This window comes from Brachionichthys hirsutus, unplaced genomic scaffold (genome assembly GCF_040956055.1).
Source record: "Brachionichthys hirsutus isolate HB-005 unplaced genomic scaffold, CSIRO-AGI_Bhir_v1 contig_769, whole genome shotgun sequence".
Classification (NCBI taxonomy): domain Eukaryota; kingdom Metazoa; phylum Chordata; class Actinopteri; order Lophiiformes; family Brachionichthyidae; genus Brachionichthys; species Brachionichthys hirsutus.
Genome location: NW_027180320.1, coordinates 493817 through 518129, shown reverse-complemented (window position 1 = coordinate 518129; position 24313 = coordinate 493817). Strand labels below are relative to the sequence as shown.

Here is a 24313-nt window from a genome sequence, read left to right as displayed (position 1 = left end):
ACTCTTTTTTTTTTGCACAAGTTACACATTTTTGCAAAGTTACAAAGAGTACCTTTGCAAAAATTCTACAGGATGCATGAAGTTCACGCGTCACAGTCACCGTCAATAACGAGGGCGCGTCTGTTCTTCTCTTCCACAGACCGTGAAGTGCTGTTAACGCGAAGAATGTGGGGGAGTCAGACTTCAGCAGGTATTTTATTACTCCGCTTGCTCTTTTTCCCACACTGCCTGCACTCAAGACACTTCAAACCACACCTCTTCTTGTCCGGTCAGATTTTTAAAACAGGTTCCAGATCTGTGGCGCGCAGCAGGTTTGGAGATGCTGCGAGGTTTGACTTAAACAGGAATTTCTTTTTTTTTTTTTTAATCAGCGTTTGGACTCTAAAATTCTCACGTTGAGAGAAATAGATGCAAAGAAGAAACCTGCAGGAATGCATTGATATTGTTCTACTGGGATGCTGGAGGTGGATTTGGAGTCACCAGTGATCAATGAACGTTTGTCTGAACGCACCAAACTAAGGATTAAAGTATCAGAGCAATGAGCTCTGACTATTTGTGTACACATATCACATGTTGACTTTAACAGACAGCAGTATATGCAATTATAATTTCTATTTCGTATTCTCTCACTCAAAGTATAGACAAATAAACCCCATGGCTTTCCTTTTAATACATTTTATTCAGACGTCAATATAAATAAGGCTTATGCTGAGTGATCTCTAGTAGATTTGTTCTTCTGACTGCTCTCGTGTAAAAGGACAGACGTCTGACGACAAAGGAGCGAAAATAAATGACGTGCACAAAAGAGAGAAGCAGTGGAGCAAGTTTCTTCATGGTATGGGTCCATATTAAATCACTTCCTCTTCCTGTAAGTCTCCATGGTAGCAATGAACAGCACATAACGGAACGTCTGAGAATGAATGAGCAGCCAGAGAGGTGAAGCCCGTTCCGTTCCGTCTTCCAATCCATTTCCACATTCAAGGTGATGTTAGCCTGCGTCTGTTCACAGTCTCTTCTTGATGAGTTTCTCCAGTCTGCGGATACGGGAGGACTCCTGCTCGGGAGTCGGCGCGCTGAAGGATAGGGAGGGGCCGCCGTCGCCCCCGGAGGGTGGGGTAGGTAGCCTCTGTCTGAAGAGCTCCAGCATGCTGCTCTGTTCGCTGCGTTTCAGACCCTAAGACACAAACAGTTTAAATGAATCCCTTAGTGTCCCAAAAAAAAAGAGTCTGAAAATGCAAAGATTGTGGAAAGTGGGACCACGGTCCAGGTGTAATGGGTGGGGGGCAGAATCCCGGTGTGAAAGGGTTAATGTTGAAGGTTGCCACCTGTGCCCAAGTATGAAGCTTGTCCGGGCATTAACACTTGAAAACCGCCCACCGACCAGCACCTCTGAAGTTCTGTAATTAATACTTCATATCTCTTTGGTTTTATCTCCACAAAGAAACGTGTAAATGGTTACAGAAACATTATATTTACTGACTTTAGAAGTGTTTAGCAGATTTTATTAATGTCCAGCTGTGTGTTGAAGACACAGATTTGTGTGTGTTTCTTCTTCCATTGAATATGTAAATAATGCATTTTAACAAAATTTGAATGACTGCGGCCTTGAGAGGTAGAAAAAAACCCGAAAAAAAACTATCGACCTTCATGTCCAGAATCTTCTGGAAGGTTTCCGGATTGCCGTCAGCCAGGAGCTTAATGTAGTTATCAACAAACACAACTGGAGGTTCATGGGGGGCCATCACCACCTGCAGGAAAGTAGAGTTTAACATTAGTTGCAGCATTCCCTTCTTTCCAGCCCGAGGGATCTTTAAATGATCCCACATGGGGGCAGTTATGGCTCCAAATGTGGGTGGGTGGGTGGGGGGGCTATAACTGACAGGAACCAAGCAGTTTTAACAGCAAATACAGTCAAGTCTACGGTTCTATATTTAGGAACCCACTCCCCAGTCATAATTTTGCACAGCAATTATTCCACACATGAGTGGGCAAGAATTAGTTTCACCGGTAATTGTTTCTGGGCTGTAAGAAGTCAGGGTTAAAACCAGGATTAGTAATGAGCGGTGAGGTTGGGGGGGGGGGGGGGGGGGGGGGCAGGCACATGTCTCAATGGATCGGCCTCTCTTGTTCTGTTTTATTTAACAACAAGGTAGAAAACATGGAGGAGATGGCTTTTTCTTTTTAATGAAAGACCAAACTGCTCTTATTTTACTCATTTAAACATCATCTAATTAAAGGGAATTCCTCTCCTTCACTTTAAAATTAAAAAGTCTTTTAAGGCTTTGTATTTTGTATTTTATTTATTTTCATGTGAATGTGTGGCATGAAAGGTTCAGGATCGTGTGGAATTCTTTGCTTTCTTCCTAGTCTTGCTGATGGAGTGATTTACTTAGCAACTGTCCTGGAGCCAGGCCAACGGAAAGGCCTGCAGGGGCGCTGTGTAAAAAAAAAAAAGGGAGAGAGGGGGGGGAAGAAAAGTGGGAAATCAAGAATGAAAACAGCCGTAGAAAAGGAAAAGGAGGAGAGGGTATCGGGGCTCAACAAGTGTGGGTAGGAGGAAGGGGGGGGGGGTCTGCCTTTTGAATTCACCACAAAGAGAATGAAAGAGTGGGAGAGAGAGAAATATAGAGAGAGAAAGACAGAGAGAGGGAGCTAATGCTGGGCTGGAACAGCGTGGAAAACAGCCACGTCTCACAGGAAGGGAACCTGCCGGGAAAGGCCGCCTCAGACAGCAAGAATCCTACGGTCTTTGAACATAACCTAACACTGTGTCATAAAACAGACACCTCCAGATAAATTCACCTTCAACAGTCCAAAGCAGATACTCGACAGCTACATAAAGATATAAAGATTTAACAGATGGGATTCTCCCGGGGAAGTGCAAAAATAGAGCGATCGCTCTCGTCTGTGAACTGGAGAACCAGCCGTGCTGCGAACATTTCACAGCAGTATAAAGCTCGTTTTTGGTTCAGTATTACCTCTTTCTTGGAAGCTTTTTTTTTTTTCTTTTATTAACCAGACTCTGATACACCTACCCCACATTGCTGGCCCAGCACCAAACAGAAAAAAAAAAAGAATCTGGCTGAGATATTTCCCTTAGCAGTCAAAACCAGAAGCTGTAATTAAACCCGAGGAGGAGAGCCCGTGTGTTAAATGTGCAAAGAGGCGAATTTTCTAACGAAACAAATTTATAAGGTGATAATATGTCAATTTCCTGCTAACAGCTCGTTTTTACTGCCCCACGACGTCGCTTAAGTTCAGAACTGTCAACAAGATGGTTTTCATTAACGTGAGATCGTTCAATCAACTCTACGACCAACACAAGATGAGACGGCCTTCGATCGTCCCATCGAATGGCAGATTCGTGGTCGCAGCGAGCCAGATTTGATTTCAAGTCCCAGCATCGGTGTAATTTAATACTCGTGTTGAAGGTAGACAGAGGGATTTTTTTTGTGATGACCTTCAGAGGCGTCAGGCTCAGCCCAGGGTGAAAGCAATTACTTGTGAGGGAACTTCAGATAAGACGGCTTTAAATGTCTGCTGGAGGACTAACGCTTCATTTGACCTGAGTGGGCTTTGTCTTTCTGAGCATTAACAGAATGAGTCGTTGTGTGAATTTTTTTTTTGACAAACTCTCATACAGTATTGATATCATTTCTAAACTTCCATGTTTTCCACTGTCACAGTGACGTTCACAAATAGCTCTTTTAGCTACATCTGTGAGAACCAAATTGATCACATTCCATCGGGCAGCAGTGCACTGACATGCAGGCCCTAAACAATGAAGGTAATTTAATAAAAACCTGCTAGAGGGGTTTCTTAGGTGGTTCGAGTCCAAGGTGAACAAACGCTGGTGTGCTGGAAGGCCCACATCTAGGACAGGAAGTTACAATCTAATACCATCAATTTGAAATATTTGCCATCAACAGTCCAACCATAATAACTCCAGAAAGGAAAGAAAGCAGTCCAAGAGAAATCAAGGGACGGGCAGCTATGTGATGTGTGTGTGTGTGTGTGTGTGTGTCCGTGTGCATTTCTATACACTCCAGGGACAGTTAATGAGGGTGGAGTTAATCTACGGCATCCACATACCAGTGTCCTCTGGAGTCGCATAACAACTAGCTCAATACCGTCTCTACGTTGTCCTCACCGAAAAGCAAAAAGCCCATATATGCACGGTCATATGGCAGAGGCGTGTCTGTGCTTTCGTGAGTCTACGCATGGCTGCATGCGTTTAATTATTCACTTACTCATGCATTTCCCCGAGGCTTAAAATCAACCACACACTGGGTTTGAAGAACATGTGTGTCTTTCATTAAAAGCTTTTGTGCAGGAGTTCGATTCCTTACTCCTCGTGTTCGGTGGGATACTTTATGGAAACATGCTCATAAAGCGCTAAAGTGACCGAGGTCCGTTAAAGACACCATTAAAGGGCCAAAAAATACACTTTGAGCAGATAATCTGCTTGAGAGATGACAATAGCGGAGTATTTTAAAACAGGCTGGCCTCCAGCTCTCAGAATGAGACATGTTTGCTCAGGCTATTGTTGCTTTTAACGACAAAGCCTCAATCAGTGGAAAAAGCAGTCAGCCGCAGGTTGGGCCAGACCATTCTTGGTCAAGTGCTAGCATCAACACCAAAGCTAATGTTTAACTGGATATGTCAGCGTTCCAACACTAAATCTGTGCAATGGCAAACGAGAGATTTAGACAATTTACCCAGACTACAGTCACAGAAAGGTCTGTCAAAAGTTCCGAGCCTTTAAAGGCCAGAAGTCGAAGCGTCGCTTGAAGAAGCGTCCAGGCTGACTTTAGCCATCCAAAGGGAAATGCCGCAAACCTTAAGTGTGCCATAAAGATTGCACTGCTGTGATAATGTGCTTGAGTTGAACTATTTTGTGTCAAGAGTTGAACTCTGGCTCCCATTAAAATCCATCAGTTTAGGAAGAGATAGCTGCTTCTGAGTTTATACACGCAACATAAACTGTTTGCATTTCTCTTTGCGGGCCTGAAGCGTAAGATACGCAGTGAGGTTTCCAACATTCATCTCACTTTAACCAAACCTAAGGTCATCAAAAACCATCTGAAAAGAGCTGCTACATTTTAGATTCCCAAACGTTTTGAAATCCATAAACCCAAGAGTTCAATGTTCCAGTTCCAGGGTATATTTTGAAACACAGAGTAAAATACATATCGGAAAACTTCTAGAAGGAGACGTAGCTCACCTTAAGGATCATCTCTGCGCGGGTCATGCCTTTCACCACTATTTTGGTGTAACTGGCCGGCGCCTTGCGGAGCACCTGGGAACCTATGGAGGGCAGATCCAGCAAGACCGTCTTCAGGGAGTGCGTGTCAAGGAGGAGCTGGTGTGATCGGACACACAAGTTAGTAACTGAAATGTATATCTAATGCAATATTCATACTAACAAATGTAACATGTTTGGCTTGTGACTCACAATGCAGCTCAAAAGGACCGGCTGGCTTAAATTCCACTTACTTGCTCGGCTCCCACCATGCTGATTGGCTTACATCGGAATAGGTGGTTGATAAATTTAGGAATGAAAGAACTGAGGAGAGAAGAAATGACAAATCATGACCTGTGTGTAAAACAATGATGCATGTTTAGAGATGAAGATGTGCACTGTACTTTGTGAACTTGATGCAGAACTGCGTGAAGTATTTGCGTGTGGAGGCCAGGTTGTCTCTAATGATGGGCACGTTTTGCTTAATGTGCATGATGATTGACGTCACATACGGACTCTGGTCGCCCACATGCTCCACGCTCTGCCATGGCATCTAACAAGGGGGGCGGGGGAGGGAAAACTTTAGCTTCAGATGCTAAACACAGTAAGAGTCTATTTCTACAATGTTTGTTTGTTTGTGTGTGTGTGTGTGTGTTTGTGTGTTCAACCTTGCTCATAGCAGTGAGAGCAGGGTCGCACGCGGCATCAAGATCTTGAACAAGTAGCTGGATGCTGTTTGAGATCACACTGAGAAACATAAAAGCACACAATTAAAACCGCTTTAAATAAATGAAACCAGGCCATTATCTAAGAGGAGGAAAATTGTCCGCGTACGTGCTGAACGTATCCATCTCCCCAGTCAAATGAATCCTCTCCACCAGGACCTTATCTACTTTCTCCTTAAGCTTCTCTTCCAGCTGGAAGATATGCAAACAAAAGCACAAGCGCACAACATGAAAAGCTTTGTTATTTAGAGGGGCGTGCCTCCTTTCAGATGTGTGTTGGTGCATTAAAGAACACTGACGGCACACACAGACGGCTACGAATCAAGGTCGGGGTGTGTTTTTCTGTATTACGTGCCTGTTGTGTGGTAGCAAGGCAGTATTCTGCAGTACTGAGGATGCTACAAATCAGGCAGAGCTCATCCACGGTGAACTTTGCAGCCTCTGAAACTTCTTTCTCTTTCAGCAGACTGCTGATGGTAAGACCCCCGCTGTTAGTGCTGGATCTGGACAGAGTGATAGATGTAACAGAGGAAGAAACAGCAGTGGGGATCAGCAGAAAGAGGGGAAAACACTGATATCTAAGAGCGCTAAATAGTAGCCGTCGCAAAGAATTACTGCTCAACACGGTTTAAGCATTGCATGTTTTAATATTTGTTTAAATTAGTATCACAGATTACTGCACTGTATGCCTTATTGAGCCTTTTGGTTTAGGTTATGGTGGGAGTAGGAGGGGGGGTTGAGGGTTTGAGCTCTGAGTCGTTGTGGATTGTTTTTCATCAGAACCCCCTTTGCTACAGGGTTTAATAAAAAATAAAATAAAATAAAAAAACGACTTTTTTTTTAGACTACATATACAAATAAGGCCAATTCAGTGACTGAGACACAACAGGCATAACTACAAGCAGATGCCTACGAAGCTTCAATGGTAACCCAGCCATTAATAAATGTCATAACGCAGACATGTGGGTAAAACCACAACATAGTTCAAGCTCTTTTTCAGGGGCCCCGCACTGCATAGGACGACTGCGTCTGCATGTGTCGTGAGCGCATTTGTGCACTTGTGCACTTGCAAAAGCCTTTCATTGTATCGCTGAATCAAATATGCATACGGTACACATTAGCCAGCGAACACATGTGTGTAATAAGCGTGCAAACATATGCATGATTATACACACTGCAGGCCAGGGATGACTTCTAACGTGGTCAATGATCCAGAGATGTTTTTTGCTGCTAGGGTATTAGGCTTCGCCATAGCTTTAACCAATTCCAGATCCCGCATAGCCAGACATCGCAATCCGTCAAACGTAGCGAGGACTGAAGACACGGATTTTCAAACTGAACCTCCTAAACAGCCTCATCACCGAACAGATGAGTGAATGTGGGCGTGATAGGCTGGCAGTTTAATGATTCGTTAAAAACTAGAAACACTATTGAGTAAACCGAATATGTTACCCAGTGGCTCATTGGTGCATTTTTAGGAATAAATTGTATAGGGATACAGAATAGATTCATATGTAAAATATGTTTCAGTATAATTGTCCAAAAATGAGAAAAAAAAGGATAATTGCGACCCTTTTGTAATGAAAGTCTAAGTTTTGTAAATCTATAAAAAACAAAATTGTGTCTACTAGAAAAACTCAATTTGTGCTGATGTGGCAAGACCATGATTTAGTGATTTTACCAGGGGGGTGTAATTTACTCAATTTAAAAGCAAAGATTGACAGTGCAACTTGAGAAAGTCTTACTTTGGCAAGTTTCCAGAGAGAATCTTCCAAGCGTACTCTCTCAGGAATTTCTGGAAGATGGTTGAGAGGGCAATCATTGGTTCTCCAGTGCTCAGTTGGGAGCACTGCACCATGCACTTCTTGTAGTAGACAAAAAGGTCAGCACAGCTGGGCAGTACCGCCCCGCCCTCCTCTGTGCCCGCCTTCGGTGGGCCTTGTGCTCGGAAGTCAGCCACAAACCGGTTGATCAGTTCGCCCAGGTTCCTGCAGACGAATAAAAAAAATTGTTAAGACAAATATAGCACACACTTGGATTAGTAAGTAAATGAATCAAATAGTTAGATAAACCATGATTAGTTCATAAAATAAAACAAACAGCAAAGAAATACCCGGCATACAGACAGTCAGCCAGATAGATATAAATAGGAGAAAATACTCGTAAATCAAAATTTCCAATACTACAGTCAACAGGTTCACAGTCACAGTTGGTGTGTCCCAATCCTTCTAAATCTTGGAACTGAAGCCAAGAAAAAAAACAAGCGGGCCACTGTTCTCGCCTGTTATGTCCCATTGAGGACAAGCGGATCAGGCTGCAGCCTGTTAAAGGCCATTGGATAAGACTGAATCGAGGCTGCACTTTAAGAATAGGTCAGTCTTCTTCCCGCAAAAAGACAAATGCATTTTAACACCACAGAGAGCAAATTCAAGGGACGACATGCAAGCTTTGCAGAAAAGAACAGTTTCGGGAGTGATCACTGTGACTGTGGAATAGTCGGAGGAAGGGTCAGAGGAAGGATTCACATTGCAGGACGGTGTTGAAAAACATAGGTAGGAAACCGTAGGAAATATAAATATAAAAGCAGATAAATAGGAGGAAACAAGATTCACATAATAAACCAGGGCTAGAGAAAGGGTATGAAGGAGAAAACAAGTAAAGAGGTGGGAAAGAAAACGGGCAGATCTGCCTTGGCAGCAGTTATTTAACCTTCCCCTTTCTCTGTGAATGTGGCTGTGCCGTTAATGGGAAACATTTCTGCCACAGCGGACACAGAGGCATGTAAGGAAACAAGGGATGGAAAGATAGAAGAGGCATTGAAGTAGAATGGAAGGTGGGGGGATCTGATTGATGAGTGGGCAATGGAAAAATGATCCGTGCGCCAGCTGTGGACACAGAATCAGGATCTGTGCACCACGGCCCAGTTTGGCTGTCTGGCTTGTATAAGTGCGTGTTGCTTACTTGTCTTGGGATTCTATGTAGACGTATAGATGAGGTTCAAAGCACTTAGACACAACGCCATGGAAAGGGTTGTCTGGGGCTTTTGGCTTCCTGGGCTAAAACGAAGGGACAATGAGAATTCTTTGTCAAGCTATTGATTAATTAACATGCAGGAAATGCACTGACCCAAAATGTTTTCTGTGCTAATGCAAAAAGAGACGTTGCTTTAAGTGGAGGCAGTCCATGAAAGGGTGCCACATTGGTTTCCCATGACAACCATAAGCCTTAAGAAAGCTTTGCATTAGAGGAAACGATAGCTAACAGGCCCTTTAAGTTGTGGGACATGTCAGCTGGAGGTCAACTCACCTTGGCCAGACCCTCGTCCTTCTCTCTGCCCCCGCCCTCGCCTGGCTCATCTTCCAGGAAGGGGTTGGTGGGTTCTAGAGGGCTGTCTGGCCTCTTCTGCTGTAAAAACAACAAAAAACAGATCAAACATGGATTTGTTTCAACAGCTAAGTCATATGATGCTCTATCGTTACTGACTGTCATGGAGGGACAAGGATTCAATGCTAAAATACTCCTGAGTAACAAAAAACTACAATTTTGAAAATCAAGTCCAGGTTTCATATTTTTTGTGGGAATCTCTGATGAAAGTGCACCATCAATTATAAAATTCCACTCTACCAAATCCCTGATTGAATTAGAGAATGCTACAGGCATGTGTGTGAACTGAACAGAACACAGAGGACCTCTGTCTTCACTAAATATCACTTCTGAAAACCCTTGGCTGAGTTGTGATCCAGGTCCGTGCACCACCGTCCATGCTTCTGGGTGTGACTGAGTTACAAATACATTTGCGCACCGTGAGAACTATTTCCTGTGCATTTGGACATAATGCAGGCAATTCACCAAATCCTAAATAATTGGAAGATGTGCATATTGTGTGGGTTTGATTTTCTCACCCCGGGTTTGTCAGTCAAGGTGCATCCTGTGAAGCGTTTGGCCAGGAGACTTTCAAAGTTTGTCGTCCTCTGAATGGCAAACAGAAGCAGCTTCACCTCAATCTCTTTAGCGCGCGTCCGCATCACTTTACCCAGCTCCACCCTGACAAACACAAAATCAACATTCATATCAGTTTGAGTGTGCCCCTCTTGCTCCTATGCTTTTTGAGTATGCGCCTCACTGGCACATAATTATAGTCATAAATCTGTCCATGTAGCATTGCCAGGCTTTTTTTCCTAACGTGTAACAATTTTTGAATATTTGATTTCAGTTGCAGGCGGCAGTTTGCAGGCTGCTCTTTCTTAATGGGGACACCAGGTCACTGCTCATCTAGGCCACCAGAGCGGTTCACTTCGTGACGCACAACATTCCTTTAACCTGTATTTCAATTGCTGTTGTTTTTTGTTTTATTTACTTGTATTCAGTCTTTCATTCTTTGTCAATGAGAAAAAAACAGTATTAAATGTCCCCCATTCAAAGCGGTTTGCTCCTATATATTGTGTGTTTACCGAGTGATGTGGCAGAACTCCACTGCAATACGCTCCGTCATGCACCACTCCTCTGGAAACATGCGTCCATACTTCTCCTCATAATCTACCAGCTGCCTTTTGATCCAGGCGTAGCGGCGATCAATCTTATCCAGCCAAGCAACCTGAGAAACGGGGAGGAAGAGTTCTTGCATTAATAGTAAACCTTGTAACTAGATCTTATATATTATGGAAACCAAATACTCACATCTTGATTTTCCTGGAATAGAACCAGGTACTCTGAGAGGTGCTGCCTGATGAACTTTTTGATGATCTCCTGCTTGATGCGTGGATCCAGTACATTCGCCACCAGACAGGCATCTCTCAGCACATTACTGGGGCCACCTGGTCTCTGGATAGACGTGAAAAAAAGGTGTGATATAGTTTCATATAGGAAAGAATAAGACAAGACCATTAAAACAACACAACTTTTTACCTTTGAGCCCTGAGCGGGGAAGGCCTCTTCGAAATCTGCCAGGATCTGAGTCCCCAACTCGCTCTGTGCTGCCTTTACTCTGCAAAGGATGAATCAGGCACACAAAAATGATTTACTCTTTTCTTCCACAGCTAAAGGCCATATTGGAATGATGGCAATTCTATTTTAAAACCTCTAATATACAACAAAATCTTGTCTCCTGTAAATCATAAACAGTTTGGCTCACCAGCCACAGTGGCAAAGAGTCTTTGAACAGAAGATACCTTATTTGAAGAAAGCGAAATAAACTCCAAGGTTTTCAGCTTGCTGTAAATCCTCAAAGCAAGTGATGTTTTTTTTAAACACCCATTTTATAATAGCTCATGTAAATGATTGTAAAAACTGCAGAAACCCTTAAGCGCCATTTACTCCCCAGCATTTCATTACTACAATCCAAATATCAGCATGCAAGTTTGCTGGACAGTCTTGAGTGAGTACTGAAGGCACCCATAGCTATGGAAACTCTCCAAAGCAAAGCGAAGAGGGTGGACGGACAGCGTCTCAGATGGATGCTAGCAAGTACAGAACTTGTAGCTCTCATACTAAGCATCTGCCGCCAGCTAAATATGATTCACCTCTGTCTCCTCAACTGCTCGCCATGAGTCTGGAACGAAATCTACAGCTGTTGTATCTGACTCAGATCTAGGCATTAACTGTAGGTATAAGTGTACGTCTGACTGTAAAGTAAGAAACAAGATGAAAACCGGTCGTATTTAGTTCCTTAATCAACCATGGGTGTGTTTTAGCATCTATCACTAAAGGTTAAACAGGAAGTCCTGGCCTGGAACGTCTGCTTGTGCCATGCAAACTATCCATGTGATCCAATGCAGCAATATTTATCCGACAAGGAAGGAGCTCATGCATTCAGTAGGTTTACTGATACAGATCCCAGTCTGCAGCTCAGGGCTCATATACACAATGACTGTGATTAATGGGAGATGCAGGTGGGTCAAAGAACACACCATCAAAGAGGATACCAGTAACATTACCGGTACCTTCTGTAATCTCCCAGAGGCAGACACAATGTGTGCCCCTGAGGTCTGTGCCAACACACCCAAGGTCGCAGTGATGGGAGTGTTTGGGCACGTGAACAAAGTGAGAGCTGGATGGAAAGGGTTTATTAAAAAATAAAAACTGATTGTCTATTATCTGTTTGACTCTTCACAACTTCTTCTTGTCTTCCTATCATCTTTTCCCCTGCAGAGACATTTCTTCCACACAGCTGTTATTTGGCCTGAACATCATCTACCACACCTCGGTCAAGATAGAACAGAAGGTCATGTTTTCTTTTTGCTTTCTGGAACCTGAATGTCAACTAAACCATTGTATCACAAACTGACTGTGGAATTCTTGGAAAATAATAGCAATAATGGAAATGTAATCAGTCAGAGCGCATGGAAACACAAGCTTAACAGCACACAGAATTGCGTGGGAACAAACGACTGCATCCAGATATTGTTATGAGTCTAATCAGAGCAAAAGACTGATAGATAGATAGGAGTGGATGCACATAATGTAAAAGGTGATAAAAAGAAACCCTGAGGAAAGTACTTCTCTAATCACTAACTGTGGGAGTAATGCTGTCCTATTGGGACAGTATCGAGTGTATGTAAACACAGTATTCCTGTGTTTATTGTGGGTGACCGAATATCTGGACCAAAGGGACAGAATACACAAAACACCTTCAGCCAAATATGGCAACCACTTTCCAACAGTTCTGTTAATGAGCTGCGGAATGTTTCGGCTATAAAAGCAGATCATGCTCGGAAGTGGCAAGTGTGTGTGTGTGTGTGTGTGTGTGCGCGTGTGCGCACATTAGTTACCTCTCAGAGAGCTGTCTGATCTGGAGTATACCCATGTACTTGTGGAAATGTTCAAGCACATTGACCACTCCCTGCAGGAGGTTGGCCACCTCACCATACTGCCTCTTTCTGGTCATGGCTCTACAAAACAACACGTGGGGATTATTTATACGATCATAGAAAAAAAAATATCTTTATAGATTCAACAACCCTAAATCATGAGTGAAAAGGCGTAGCTTTAACCCCGAGGGATTGAAAAGAAAAGACTGAATTGGAATGATTCAGCAGAAGGTTTGTGATTTATATACGCTTCGATACAAGTTAATTGTCCTAAGTATTTATGCATATCTGTAATCAGAAAATATCTTAACATTCCCAAATGCTTTATTTTGGTTGAATCAACTTGGACCCACTCTAAAGAATCGACCCCTCCCGCCAGCATATGCAGGTGGTTGAGGGTGGTGATGGATGTAGTGAGGTGGCGCTTCGCGTGGTCCAACTGCTTTATGTCTCTTGTGATCTCCTTGACCTGTGAGCACGGAGCAAGACAGAAATGTTAGATGCATGGGAAAAGCAGAGGAGATTAAAGGGGGAAAAACATTTAAAACGTGGATTCACAGGATGTGGTTATGAGAAAAAGAGGAATAGAGCAAGACAAACACACCCACTGGTTAGAGAAATAACCGTTGCTACATGCCTCCTGAGGGCGGGTCTGCCCTGCCTGTCCTCGGTTGTAACAAAAGGAGGATTCAGACTGTATCTCTATTGTATCCCTGTTATGCCTCAACAAGCTGTGTGTGTGTGTGTGTGTGTGTGTATACGCACCATTTGTTCAGACTTCTCTGCCTTGTCCTTGATATCTTTGATTTTGCCAAAGAGCTGCTGGATAGCTATCTGTGCCTCTTCCAAAGCCTGCCCAAAACACACAGCAAAGACACACGTCAAGCCTCTGGTGGAAGTGAAGTGTGTGAACATTTCAACCAACCTGAAGGCCGAAGTCGAGCTTGGCCAAAAACCTGAGCGCACCAGAATGACGCCAAAAGCAGAATCAGCTCAGCAAGTTGTGGAGAATTGTTAAAGCAGAGGTGAAGGTTAATTTCCTTTGTTGAAATGTGGCTGAAAATGTTTCAGTGCACCAATGAAGCACGCCTCTGTGATGTACGAACAAACGCAACCCCCCTTTGGCAATGGCTTGAAAGCATCTTGTTGTTTGGTGCTTCTACATGAGAGGCGAGTGTGTGTTTTAGCTCATCGTTTCTTACATCTTAATCTCATACTGTATACACTGACTTACTTTAAGAATGATTCACCAAACACACATTTAATGGTCTTCTGGTTGGAAATACTGTGTATATATATTAAAAAAAGTATTCTATCCACACATTCATGGGTGGAGAACATTTAAATCCTGTCAGCAGCTGATTTATTTCTTAAACTCCTTTTGTCCAAAATGTCTCACGTGATATATAATATCAGCCTTCAGATTTCCTGTGCTACACCCAAAGTTCTAATAATATGTTGTTGTGAGAAGCAGGGCGGTGATGGAATAGCTGTGTCAGGTGTTGTGTGCCAGTCTGAGTCATGTCACACGCGCGTACACACACGCACACACACACACCTGGCTGTAGTCCACATGAAAAAGTCACCCTGCTTATCCTTGCATTCCCGGTTCTCGAGAGGGTGCAATGGCGAAACAGACTAATTGACCATATAATTGATGAGGTATGCAGATAGATACCCGACATGATGAGTTATTAAGTTGACACATGAGCCATCAGGCTAACCCCTGCCCAACTGCTGTCACTGGAAAGGATGAAGAGGTTATTAGCACTTTTAACAGCATATAAAGCCAGGCAGGATCAGACAACATTAGACCGTTATAACTGTAAGATGGTTAAAATGCTATTCTAATATTTCCCTGTCAGCTGACATGGCAGCTGTTCTTTGATGGTCCCGGACAGAGACTGTGCAGCAACATCCGATGCCAAGGTACCAGTAATTGGCTTCACTTAGTGCAATGCTGTGGCGAAACAACTCTGCCTCTCTCTCTCTCTCTCTCTCTCTCTCAAACAAACACACACGCACACGGAGTGCCAACAGCTGGCACCAGCTGTGCAAAGAATTTGAGTATTTTACAAGCACCTCTAGGAAACGTCAAGTGAGAAAACATGCACAAATTGTGCACATGCAAACAAAGACTCACAAACATATGCGTACACAAACTAGAATTATAGCTCGTCCTGCCAGTAAAAATTGGAGGATTAAATTGACGTCCTGGGTGTAGCTGAAGTGACCCCCCCCAGGCCATAAAATCACAACTCATCTATGTTGACATGATTGGGTCTTTAACCCGAATGCCACCTTTGTCTCAGTCAACATCCATTTGATACTTAAAAGATTGGCTGTGAGGTGACTGGATAAAGAAAAGAAAAACAAATGGGCATGTTTAGTGATTAGCCTTTGATCTGATGAGGAAGGGAGTGGCGATGACTCTTTAAATAGCTTCCCTGGAGGAGATCTTGAGTAAACCAAGCTCATGCACATGAGGCTTGAACCTCCAACGCTGCAGCTGACACTCTTGCAGACTCAGCTGAGTCAATCTGGCTCACTTCCTAGCTCTCATTTCCTGCATTTAGCCTTGAAGAAAGCCGAAGGAGGCAACTGCTCGAAAGGCGCCTCCGTGCCTGAGATGTTATCTCCCATCCCACAGACACGCATGCACAGTATCCCTAACATGTAGCAAGCAGCACATGTGCACCAGCACACACACGTGATATTGTCGAGAGTTATTTATAAAAGAGTACAATAAAACGTGTGCAGGCTTTGAGATCCATGTCATGTCTCTTTATGAAATATTAAACATGTTTAAAATTATTTACTAATATGCTGCTTCTTTACATATTTTGCCGCATTTGGTTGCAGATAATGCAAGTCAGATTTCACAGGCGGCACAAAAACTGGCACAAAGAAAAGCTTTGCCCAGACTGATGTGTGGAATAAGAAATCGAACCCCCAACCTCTCAATCATATGAAGACCCACTCAACCACCTGCACCACCTGTGCCCCAATAAAAGTTTAAAATGAAAAGTCTTGCTCATTCTGTAGGAAGACCACCTGAACTCTTACTAGCAAAGTGGGCATGTAAAGAGTGCAGATAATTTATGCCAGCAGGGTCAAAAATCCCACAAAATGCCCACAATCTCTGAAACTTTGACACATCATCTGTTACATCGTGGCGTTAGAGCTAAAGGACTAGTGAGCAGTTTCATGTAAACTCTAATAAATGGCAAAGTTCATGTGATTATAGTGTCTCTGCTACTCTCACAGTCAACCATACTGCAAGCACTTCAGACTTGTTGGTCTGCGTGTACATCAATCTTAATGTACTGCAAGTCATTTTAGAGTTTTCTGGGCTTTCCATGACTAAAACTGCCAATGTACAAATAATACAGACTTCCAATTATTATCATAATAAGTCATTATTTTTTTATATATATATAAAAAGTTTGTTTTTCTTGCCCAGCAACATAATAAATGTTCTCTGGTCACTAACCCCCTGACATTTCCACACTCTCAGAACTGCAGCATATTCCAGTCTGAGACCCTTCTGAAATGAAAAATCATTCCCCAGACCTCTGCTTCCACTTTCTCCCTCCTCCGATCACAAACGCTCCATATTTCTCCATAAATGCAACCATCTCAGGTTTCAATCCAGGGACTGCATCTAAATTGCTGATCTCGTTGGTTTTATTCTGTTGGCATCTTTATGTTTCACTCGGCATCTTGAAATGAACACCTCCCAATCTTTCCATCTGCAGAAAAGATTTTTCCTCTGTAGATGTTGGCATGGCATTGTGGGATTGGAAAAACAAGCTAAAAATTATTTTGTGTGTGACTGTGTAATGTTATTGGTCTGGGGGGAGGGAGTTAGAGCCAAACGGTAGCTAACTGGAAAAGACAGGGCCACCAGGCCAGACGCCCTGACGCGAACGCACACCTAATCATGTCAATTGGTCAGCGCATACAGAGCACACCAATCAAGTGTCGCATTCCCTTTAGCCACAACTGCTTGACAGAGCAAGGAGCTGGATTGAATCGGCAGGGGCTGTTCTTTTCCGTAGCGCTCCCACAAGAAAAGAAAAGAATTCAAAAAGGTTGGCTTTAAAAGAAATGTAAGTATTTACATACTGGAATCTATTTCCCAGACGCGTTTTCTATAAAGAGGAGCAGCTCGAGTAATGAAAATGGTTCTGAGTCATCTTATCCTTTTCCATGGTACTGATGAGGAGGGAGGAAAGAGCCAGTAGAGGCCAGTAGAAGGAACGTTATTCTGGGTCGGCAGAAACCTACGTCTGCATTCTAACTTCAGGAAAGGAAGCTCTTGTCTGGTGTGGATGTCAATTTTGCAAATGTGGCTGTTAATCTCTCCCAATGGGATATGTAATGGCTGCATGATATGTTTGTACAACTGTTTTCCATCTGTTTTAGATTCTCATTTGTTACTTTGAAAGTAATGAATGATTTGCATCATCACCATTACAAAACATTATGAAGGGAAATTTAGTCGCGAGTAGACATGTTGCAGGAAAAGCTGATGATTTGAAGCTGATTTAATCAAACCACTACAGTAGGTTCCTCGATGACCTGCAGCGCAACTCACCTGTCTGCCATCCTGACCCACATTGGTCTGACCTCGCACCACTGTCCTGATGTTGTCATCCAGGCGCCTATCAAAGGTGACACAAATTGGCGCTTCTTATAAATGCATTTAAAATACAAAGACAAAAAAAACGTTTTAGGAATTGACATGAACTCACCGAATCTTCAGACGGATTTTGTTTACCACATCATCAATATTAGCCAAAGACTGAAGAGAAATGCAAGACAGAAAAGATATTAGGAAATCAATGCAATCTTTCATCATACAAACAAAACACACAATGTTTGATGATAAATAAGTTCCCGCTTATGGCTATTAAGTGACCAGGAAGTTGCACAATCTGAAAATGGGAAAGGGGATGAATTAGCCAAACGCACATATACATGCTTTTTGAAAGAATAAATCATTTTCAATATCTTAAGGTTTTTTTTTTACTTTCATGAACGTTGCTGACGAGCTTGTGTTTACATAAAATAATACGTCAGGTTTCAACTTGTGCTAGTTGAAAACACAAAGTTCTCATTATAATAATTACATATATTAATGCAGGGCAGGTGTAACCACTCACCTGAATCATTGCACGAAAAAACTAAATAGGTGAAAGTGCGCATCCATCTAAAACCCTGCTTTTGTCTATAAGCTCAAACTATAGGGTAACAGTGACCCCTCATGGACAGATAGTAGACATAAACGTGAATGATTGTGTTGATTTCCAAATGCCTTTTTAAAGATAAAGTGCAAAATATTTGCATATTCAAATACACATATATAAACCCACCCAAAGACAGTATATCATCCAAGTAAAGCAAAAAAAATATTGGCCACATACATTCTAATCTATGTAACTTCCTTGGTTTATAAAGTCATGTGTTAAATAATAATTTGAAATTAAATCTTAAGATACTGTATTAATTGTAATAACTATTAATTTGGCATTGAGAAATATACACACAAATTATTTGTTTTACTCTAACAAAGGCACTAAAACAGATAGCATTCATATCTGCAGTCTAAGTCTGACTGTAGCTCTTCATTGTACCTGCTCTGTAGGAAACAGTGTGTTGATGTATTCCACAGCATTGAAATCTGCTCTGTCCAGTGGGTCTTGGCTGGGGAAAACCTTCAAAGACACGAACGTATCACAGAATGTTCAAATAGCCGAGTCTGCCTGTCATGAATACAGTATTTCATGATATATTTGGATCGCTATCATGACAGCTGTATTCAAAGATTTAATTAAATACCACGCCAGTCACTGTATACTGGATATAAATGAACTAACGCGTTATAACACAATGTGTTACAGTCACTGGTGGATGAAGGGCAAAAAAAGGGTCGAAAAGTGAACGTCATACACTTTTTCCATATAACTTTAAAATTACATCAATATATAAACTGACTGGTACGCTTGTTTGTGCGCTAAAAGTTTAACACTCTGGAAAAATAAATTTATTGTGGCTACAAGGACAACGCTGTCATACAGAGCCGGAGTGATAGTTAGCCTGCTAACAGCTGGACGTACCCAATGACCAGCAGAAATGTAAAAAACAAATAAATAAAATGTATTAATATCAAATTGAGCACGCTACCTGTTCAATAGCGAGCTGTACTTCTGGGGTTAGATGCAAAATAGCCTCCAAATCCTCCGCAAACTCAAATTCTTCATCCTCCATCATTGTCAAAACAAAACCTTATTATCGAGCATAGCACTTCCTGGTGAGGAGACTTCTGGGATACCCGATGACGTCGCCAAATGTTGCTTTCAGGGATATCGGACAAAACAGCGACGAGTTTGACGCGAAACTATATGAGCGATCTATTCTACAGGCAGGACAGGCGACCTGTTGTTGGTATTTGGAGGCGATGTATTGGCTTCCCTTGATCATTAATAAGAGCAGTTAATATATATATTAAGACAGAGCTTGTTATTACTTCAATAATAGTTGATTTTAAAATAAACCTTTAGGCTGATCATGAATTACACAACATGCCACTTTCACTTTTTATTCCACTTCCTTCCCTTAAAGCCTTCAGTGTTTCGAAGTGATGAAAATCCCTTCACAGTATTTTTAAATAAAATCTTAGACAGCCTAACAACCTCCTCCCACGCTGTCTGCCTTCCACATGCATAATTTATTTAAATATCTCCATAGCTCAGGTCTTATTATGATGATCTCTTTCTGACCTAAAGCATTAGGCAATTGGCACGCTACCATTATATATCAAAACAAAGTCTGCCATGACTGACATCTGTTCTCTCAGTTAAAGATATGTAGTGCCCCCTGCTGTTACAAAACGTTACACAAGCCCCCCCCCCCCCCCCCCCCCCCCCACACACACATACTAAACGTTTTTCCAACAAGAGATATGCGATATAACCCTTAAGAAAGCTTTTCATGCACTGTTTAAAGGATAACAGTGGAAAAAGAGATGATACAAAAGTAGAAGAGGAAAACTGTGGGGTGATGCAAAAGCTAAAAATGACAGCTGCATGAAGAGAGTATAGCTTGAGGGTTGAGGAGAAAGAAAAGACAAGAGAGGGAAATATGGACATGATGGCGTCAGTTTTTATCTGGATATTATTGTTAGGGATGGAAATCAATAAAAGAAAATGGAGACGAGTCTCAAGACAGGATGTGGAAGAAGTCCTACTTCCTCTAGAATTATCCATCCATCCATCATCCATCCATCTTCTTGTCTTCATAATGGCATATTTTTAAGCTGGAAAAAATACACATCATCAAAAGCACAGGGAAATTAGATTATGATTCACAGGACATTGCCGTAAAAGTTTTTATTTTCTAAAAAGTATTTTATTGAAATTAATTGCTACATTTAATTAATACTTGTTTGACATTCATAGAATTGTGCTAAAAAGGTAATTGAGGAAAAAATGCAAAAAAGAAATAGTAAAATAAAAGCTGTGTATGTGTGTGTGTGTGTGTGAGAGAGAGAGAGAGAGAGAGAGAGAATTAAAAAAATGCACAACCTGGCTGCATATTGTCACATAAGTGAAATTTCTGATGTAAAAATATTTATAAGTATTGATGCTCATCAAAGGATCATGCAGGTCAGGGTGAGGAGATCAATACTTCTCACCATCATGACATATCTTTCTTGGCAAGAACAAAAATATGTAAGTGCATTTCCACAAAATGTTTAACTATTCCTTTAAAAGTAATAAAGAGTTGTTTTGCAGAATGGCCCAAAATGACGCCCTTGAGGGTAATTTTCACTTCCATCTTCTACATTACTGCAATTTAATATTTATACATTAATTCATGAGCGGAACGTTATTGTTGTAGCGGGTCGGGGTGAAGCTATTGTTAATCATTTTATGCACTGTTGGGTTGTTAATTGTGTAGCCACTATGCTAGAACAATAAAGGCTTTCTATTCCTAATCCACCAACAGAAGATCACTACAGCTTTTGCATTCATGTATTTTGGGCTGTGTTCAAGACGCCAGAGACTTTGGGTGAAGATGCATTGAATATTTGAGTCCCTGTAGAAGAACAGAATGGCAGGTGAGATGAGTGCATATAAGGATGAAGTCACTACAAGGTTGCAAGCTTATCTTTGTCAATGGACAGCATGTCTTTCAGGGTCATGCGGATTTTAAGATTGGGAACACTTCTGAAAACCACTGTCCTGAGGAGATCTCTATCTAAATGTCAGCTCTGTGATACAAATCTCACCTGGATAAGAACAGTATGAACAATATGACACATCTGTATGCGTCGCCGCTCACCGCCTCCCACAAGGCTGTGTCGAAAGCCTTCCTCCCAAAATCAGCTGCTGTGAGCATAACTTGGAAGAAGAACAGGACAAGATTTGCAACGTGGAAGCAGCAGTTGGCGGCTTGGAGGGTGGTTTCAGGGTTTAACCACAGCTGTATGAAATGGGCATACAATGTAAGCAGAACCCAGTTTCGCTCATCATGTTCTGCTTGAAGAAATTTCCGAAGAATTCGACATCAGCTAAAATTGAGTCTCTTTTCGATTATGATTTTTATATATAAAATAAAATAAAAATACACTGAAGGCATGTTGACTATATGAAATTAAATGAAATGCTTATAATAAAGCTGACAAAGAGGATCACATATTTACACCCTGAAACATGCTTTCACAATGTTAAACGGAGCCTCAGATTAAATTGCTGCCTATTATCAGGTACAAAAGCACAAAAATGTTGGCTCCATCATCCGAAACTAAGCCAAGCCATGTGTTAGTGAAAAGCAAAGCGACATCTTGTTCAAGTGAACATCAGCTGTGTTCTGCTTTTGCAATCTGTCCGTTGTCAGACCTCCAAAATCCTTCCATCGGTTAAAATTCTGTAAGCTCCCAGAGGGCTGTACAACAGAAGTGTCGAGCGTGAGGACTCACTCTGGCACAGGGCATTTACTCCACGTCCGAAGAAGCAAATCTTAATCAGCTGCAAATGCCAAATGTTCCTGAGAAAAGGTTCAGTTAATGAGGCTCCATAAAGCTTGTGAGAGACTTGGCTCAGATTTGAGCGTGGCTCTGTAATTACCTCTGCGAGGCTGAAGCTACTGAGCATGAATAAAATCTATGTGGTGATCTACGCATCCATGTGTCGTAGACAACGACCCATTGACACGTGCCATCTGCAAACAGACCAGCTGAATGAGAGCGACAGTCGTCCTAAAGATGCAGCTCGGACTCTTCTTTTGATTATTTGTGAGGATATTCCAGCCTCCAATGATTTTTTTTTTTTTAACTGGGACTCACTGAAGGCTTTCGTTGAAATGTAGATGAGATTCTTTCAACTCTTCGGATCCAAACAGCTTGTCTGGCCTCTTCAGGATTATCACACTGCTTGAAGAAGTGGAAAACAACATGGAACTAACAATCCACAAACAAGCCACTATCAAAAACACTGGGTGAAGAGCTGCTGAGCAGAAAAACACTCGCGAGGCAGAGATTGAAGGCTGGCAGAGCTAGAGATGTTTTGCACTACAGCCAGTTTGCAAGCTGAACCCAGACAGCTTTCTGATCAAGCGTGAAAACTCACCAACTGAACACACATCTTGCCATGTGAGCCTTTTCCTTTTCAACTTGGTCTCCATTATCCATCTCAAAATGTTTAAAATATTTAATGAGACAGAAGCCAGATGTGGTCACATTTAGTAAGCAGACCATTAAAAAAAAAAAATCATCATCCTATTCTGACTTGCTATTTGTTGATAAAAATGATAGTTTAAGATTAAAATACTTTCTCATTTAATACAGCAGCAAACATTTAATATCAGTGAGTGAGTTGAGATAAATGTCATCCAGCCCTTAGCACGTAGCCGATCGTGATCAATCCTACTTACTCCTCATGACACTTTAAATAAGAACATGCAGTCTTAACCCTCCCCGTTTGCGTTGACATTTACCAAAAAACAACATGTGGTGGCAATAATGAGGTCAGAAAACATGACGTTAAAGCACAGGAAAGAATTCCTTCTCAATCTTTCTGCCTCAACAGTGTAATTACACACAAAAACCGTCACTGTCTGTGGGTGTATCTTTCTGTCCTATCTCTCATAGCGTCCTACGAAGCTTCTCTGAGGATTTTTTGTGTGAGATTGAGGCTCTGTGCAGATGTTCCTTTCATGGTAATAGAGACAGAGGAAATATATGAATATGAACTGGAGCGGAGGAGTGTATGGAAATCGAATGTGGAGGAAAGCAATCCATGAAAGGAGGAACCAAAAGGAAAAAAAGGAGATTAAAAGAAAGCATGAAACTTTCTCGAGTGCTGTTTGCAATGTTTTATGTCACTTTTGAAACTCATTACTGGAGATGCTTGTTCTGTATAATTTCTAGCTCATGCCTGATGTCTCCGTACCTATTGCATGCTGCTGATGGATCTGCAGTACGTTATGTGCCCCCCCTTGTCGTATTTATTGCACATATGAAAACTTCTCAGACAGCACCGATGAGCAGAATGAAGGGCCATTCCCCTCTTCTCTTCCATTCAGTCCGTTCCGTGATTACTCCTAAATATTGATGAGAGAATTACAGCTGTGTAATTAGTTCACTGATCTCATCCAGTTTTGTTACCGGATAAATTCACCCACAAGCTGCTGCATTGACACACGGGCATGTGGACACATGGCCATAACACACACTCCATCAGATATATCTGGAATCTTGAGAGGAATCTTCTTCTCGAAATTAACATCGAATGATTTAATGGCCGTTCTAACCAGTTGGAACCACTTAGAAAGTATGTTTGAAAGACTGACCATTAAACCAATGAACTGGTGGTTCTTATCTCATACCATCCATTTCCAGTGCATTCTTCATCTTTACTCAATTATCAAACATAAAATGGACACGTGTAACCTACACAGACACCTTACTATTCAATCCTTTCCTGAATTTCTTTAGTTATCAGCTAAATCTATTAATTAGCTGCCTAATTAACATCTGTGAATACCCACCTTAAACACTTAAATTAGTTAGTAAGATAAATTAACATATAATAAGGCCCGACGGTGCGTCATTTCTGGTTTCTTCTTCATCTTCTTTCAGATGAAAGTGTTTGTGGGAACAACAGGCTGTTAAATGTCAACCTCTTCTGGACTATCTGCTGCCTGCTATTCAGTGATAATCATATATGAAGTATGCATTTCTGTGTGGGTGTTAAAACCATCCATGCATGTGTGTGTGTGGCTGATTGCGTGTGTGTGTATGCACATGGTGATGAAGACAAACTATTTCTATTCTCCTGGCTCCCCGGATGATTTTCTTTTGAGCATAAAGCCTTTATTCTGCCCCTTTTATTAAATCAGAGGGAGACAGAGAGGAACCGCAATAGAGGGAAAAGGGGTGAAAGGGAAGCAGAGGGAGAGTTTAATCCCTATCCTGCTTGTTGTGGTTCCTGTCTGCGGGGCGGCAGAACCGGGACGATCCATAAAAGCCTGGC

General features: G+C 41.9%; 1 protein-coding gene across 1 annotated transcript; it reads right to left on the bottom strand.

Annotated features, from left to right (window-relative positions):
* Nucleotides 1-577: 577 nt before the first annotated feature.
* On the bottom strand, nucleotides 578-19049 carry LOC137912655 (vacuolar protein sorting-associated protein 53 homolog). The gene is made up of 22 exons (XM_068756792.1): nucleotides 18963-19049; nucleotides 18413-18493; nucleotides 17531-17580; nucleotides 17374-17440; nucleotides 13539-13625; nucleotides 13127-13242; nucleotides 12735-12854; nucleotides 10873-10951; nucleotides 10645-10788; nucleotides 10419-10561; nucleotides 9870-10011; nucleotides 9274-9369; nucleotides 8929-9023; nucleotides 7713-7955; nucleotides 6323-6470; nucleotides 6077-6159; nucleotides 5911-5989; nucleotides 5647-5795; nucleotides 5497-5566; nucleotides 5225-5362; nucleotides 1644-1748; nucleotides 578-1174 (listed from the first exon to the last, which is right to left on the bottom strand). The coding sequence occupies exons 1-22, from the start codon at nucleotides 19047-19049 to the stop codon at nucleotides 1004-1006; spliced, it is 2493 nt and encodes an 830-aa protein (XP_068612893.1). The 3' UTR covers nucleotides 578-1003.
* Between the last annotated feature and the right edge of the window lie 5264 nt (nucleotides 19050-24313).

Excerpts from the sequence above, each read along its gene's own strand:
- LOC137912655 (XM_068756792.1), bottom strand. The coding sequence starts at position 19,049 with ATGATGGAGGATGAAGAATTTGAGTTTGCGGAGGATTTGGAGGCTATT. Across the intron at positions 9,370-9,869 it reads CCTTGACTGACAAACCCGGG|AAGAGGCCAGACAGCCCTCT; the intron begins GTGAGAAAATCA and ends TTTTTACAGCAG. Across the intron at positions 6,160-6,322 it reads GCCTTGCTACCACACAACAG|CTGGAAGAGAAGCTTAAGGA; the intron begins GCACGTAATACA and ends CATATCTTCCAG.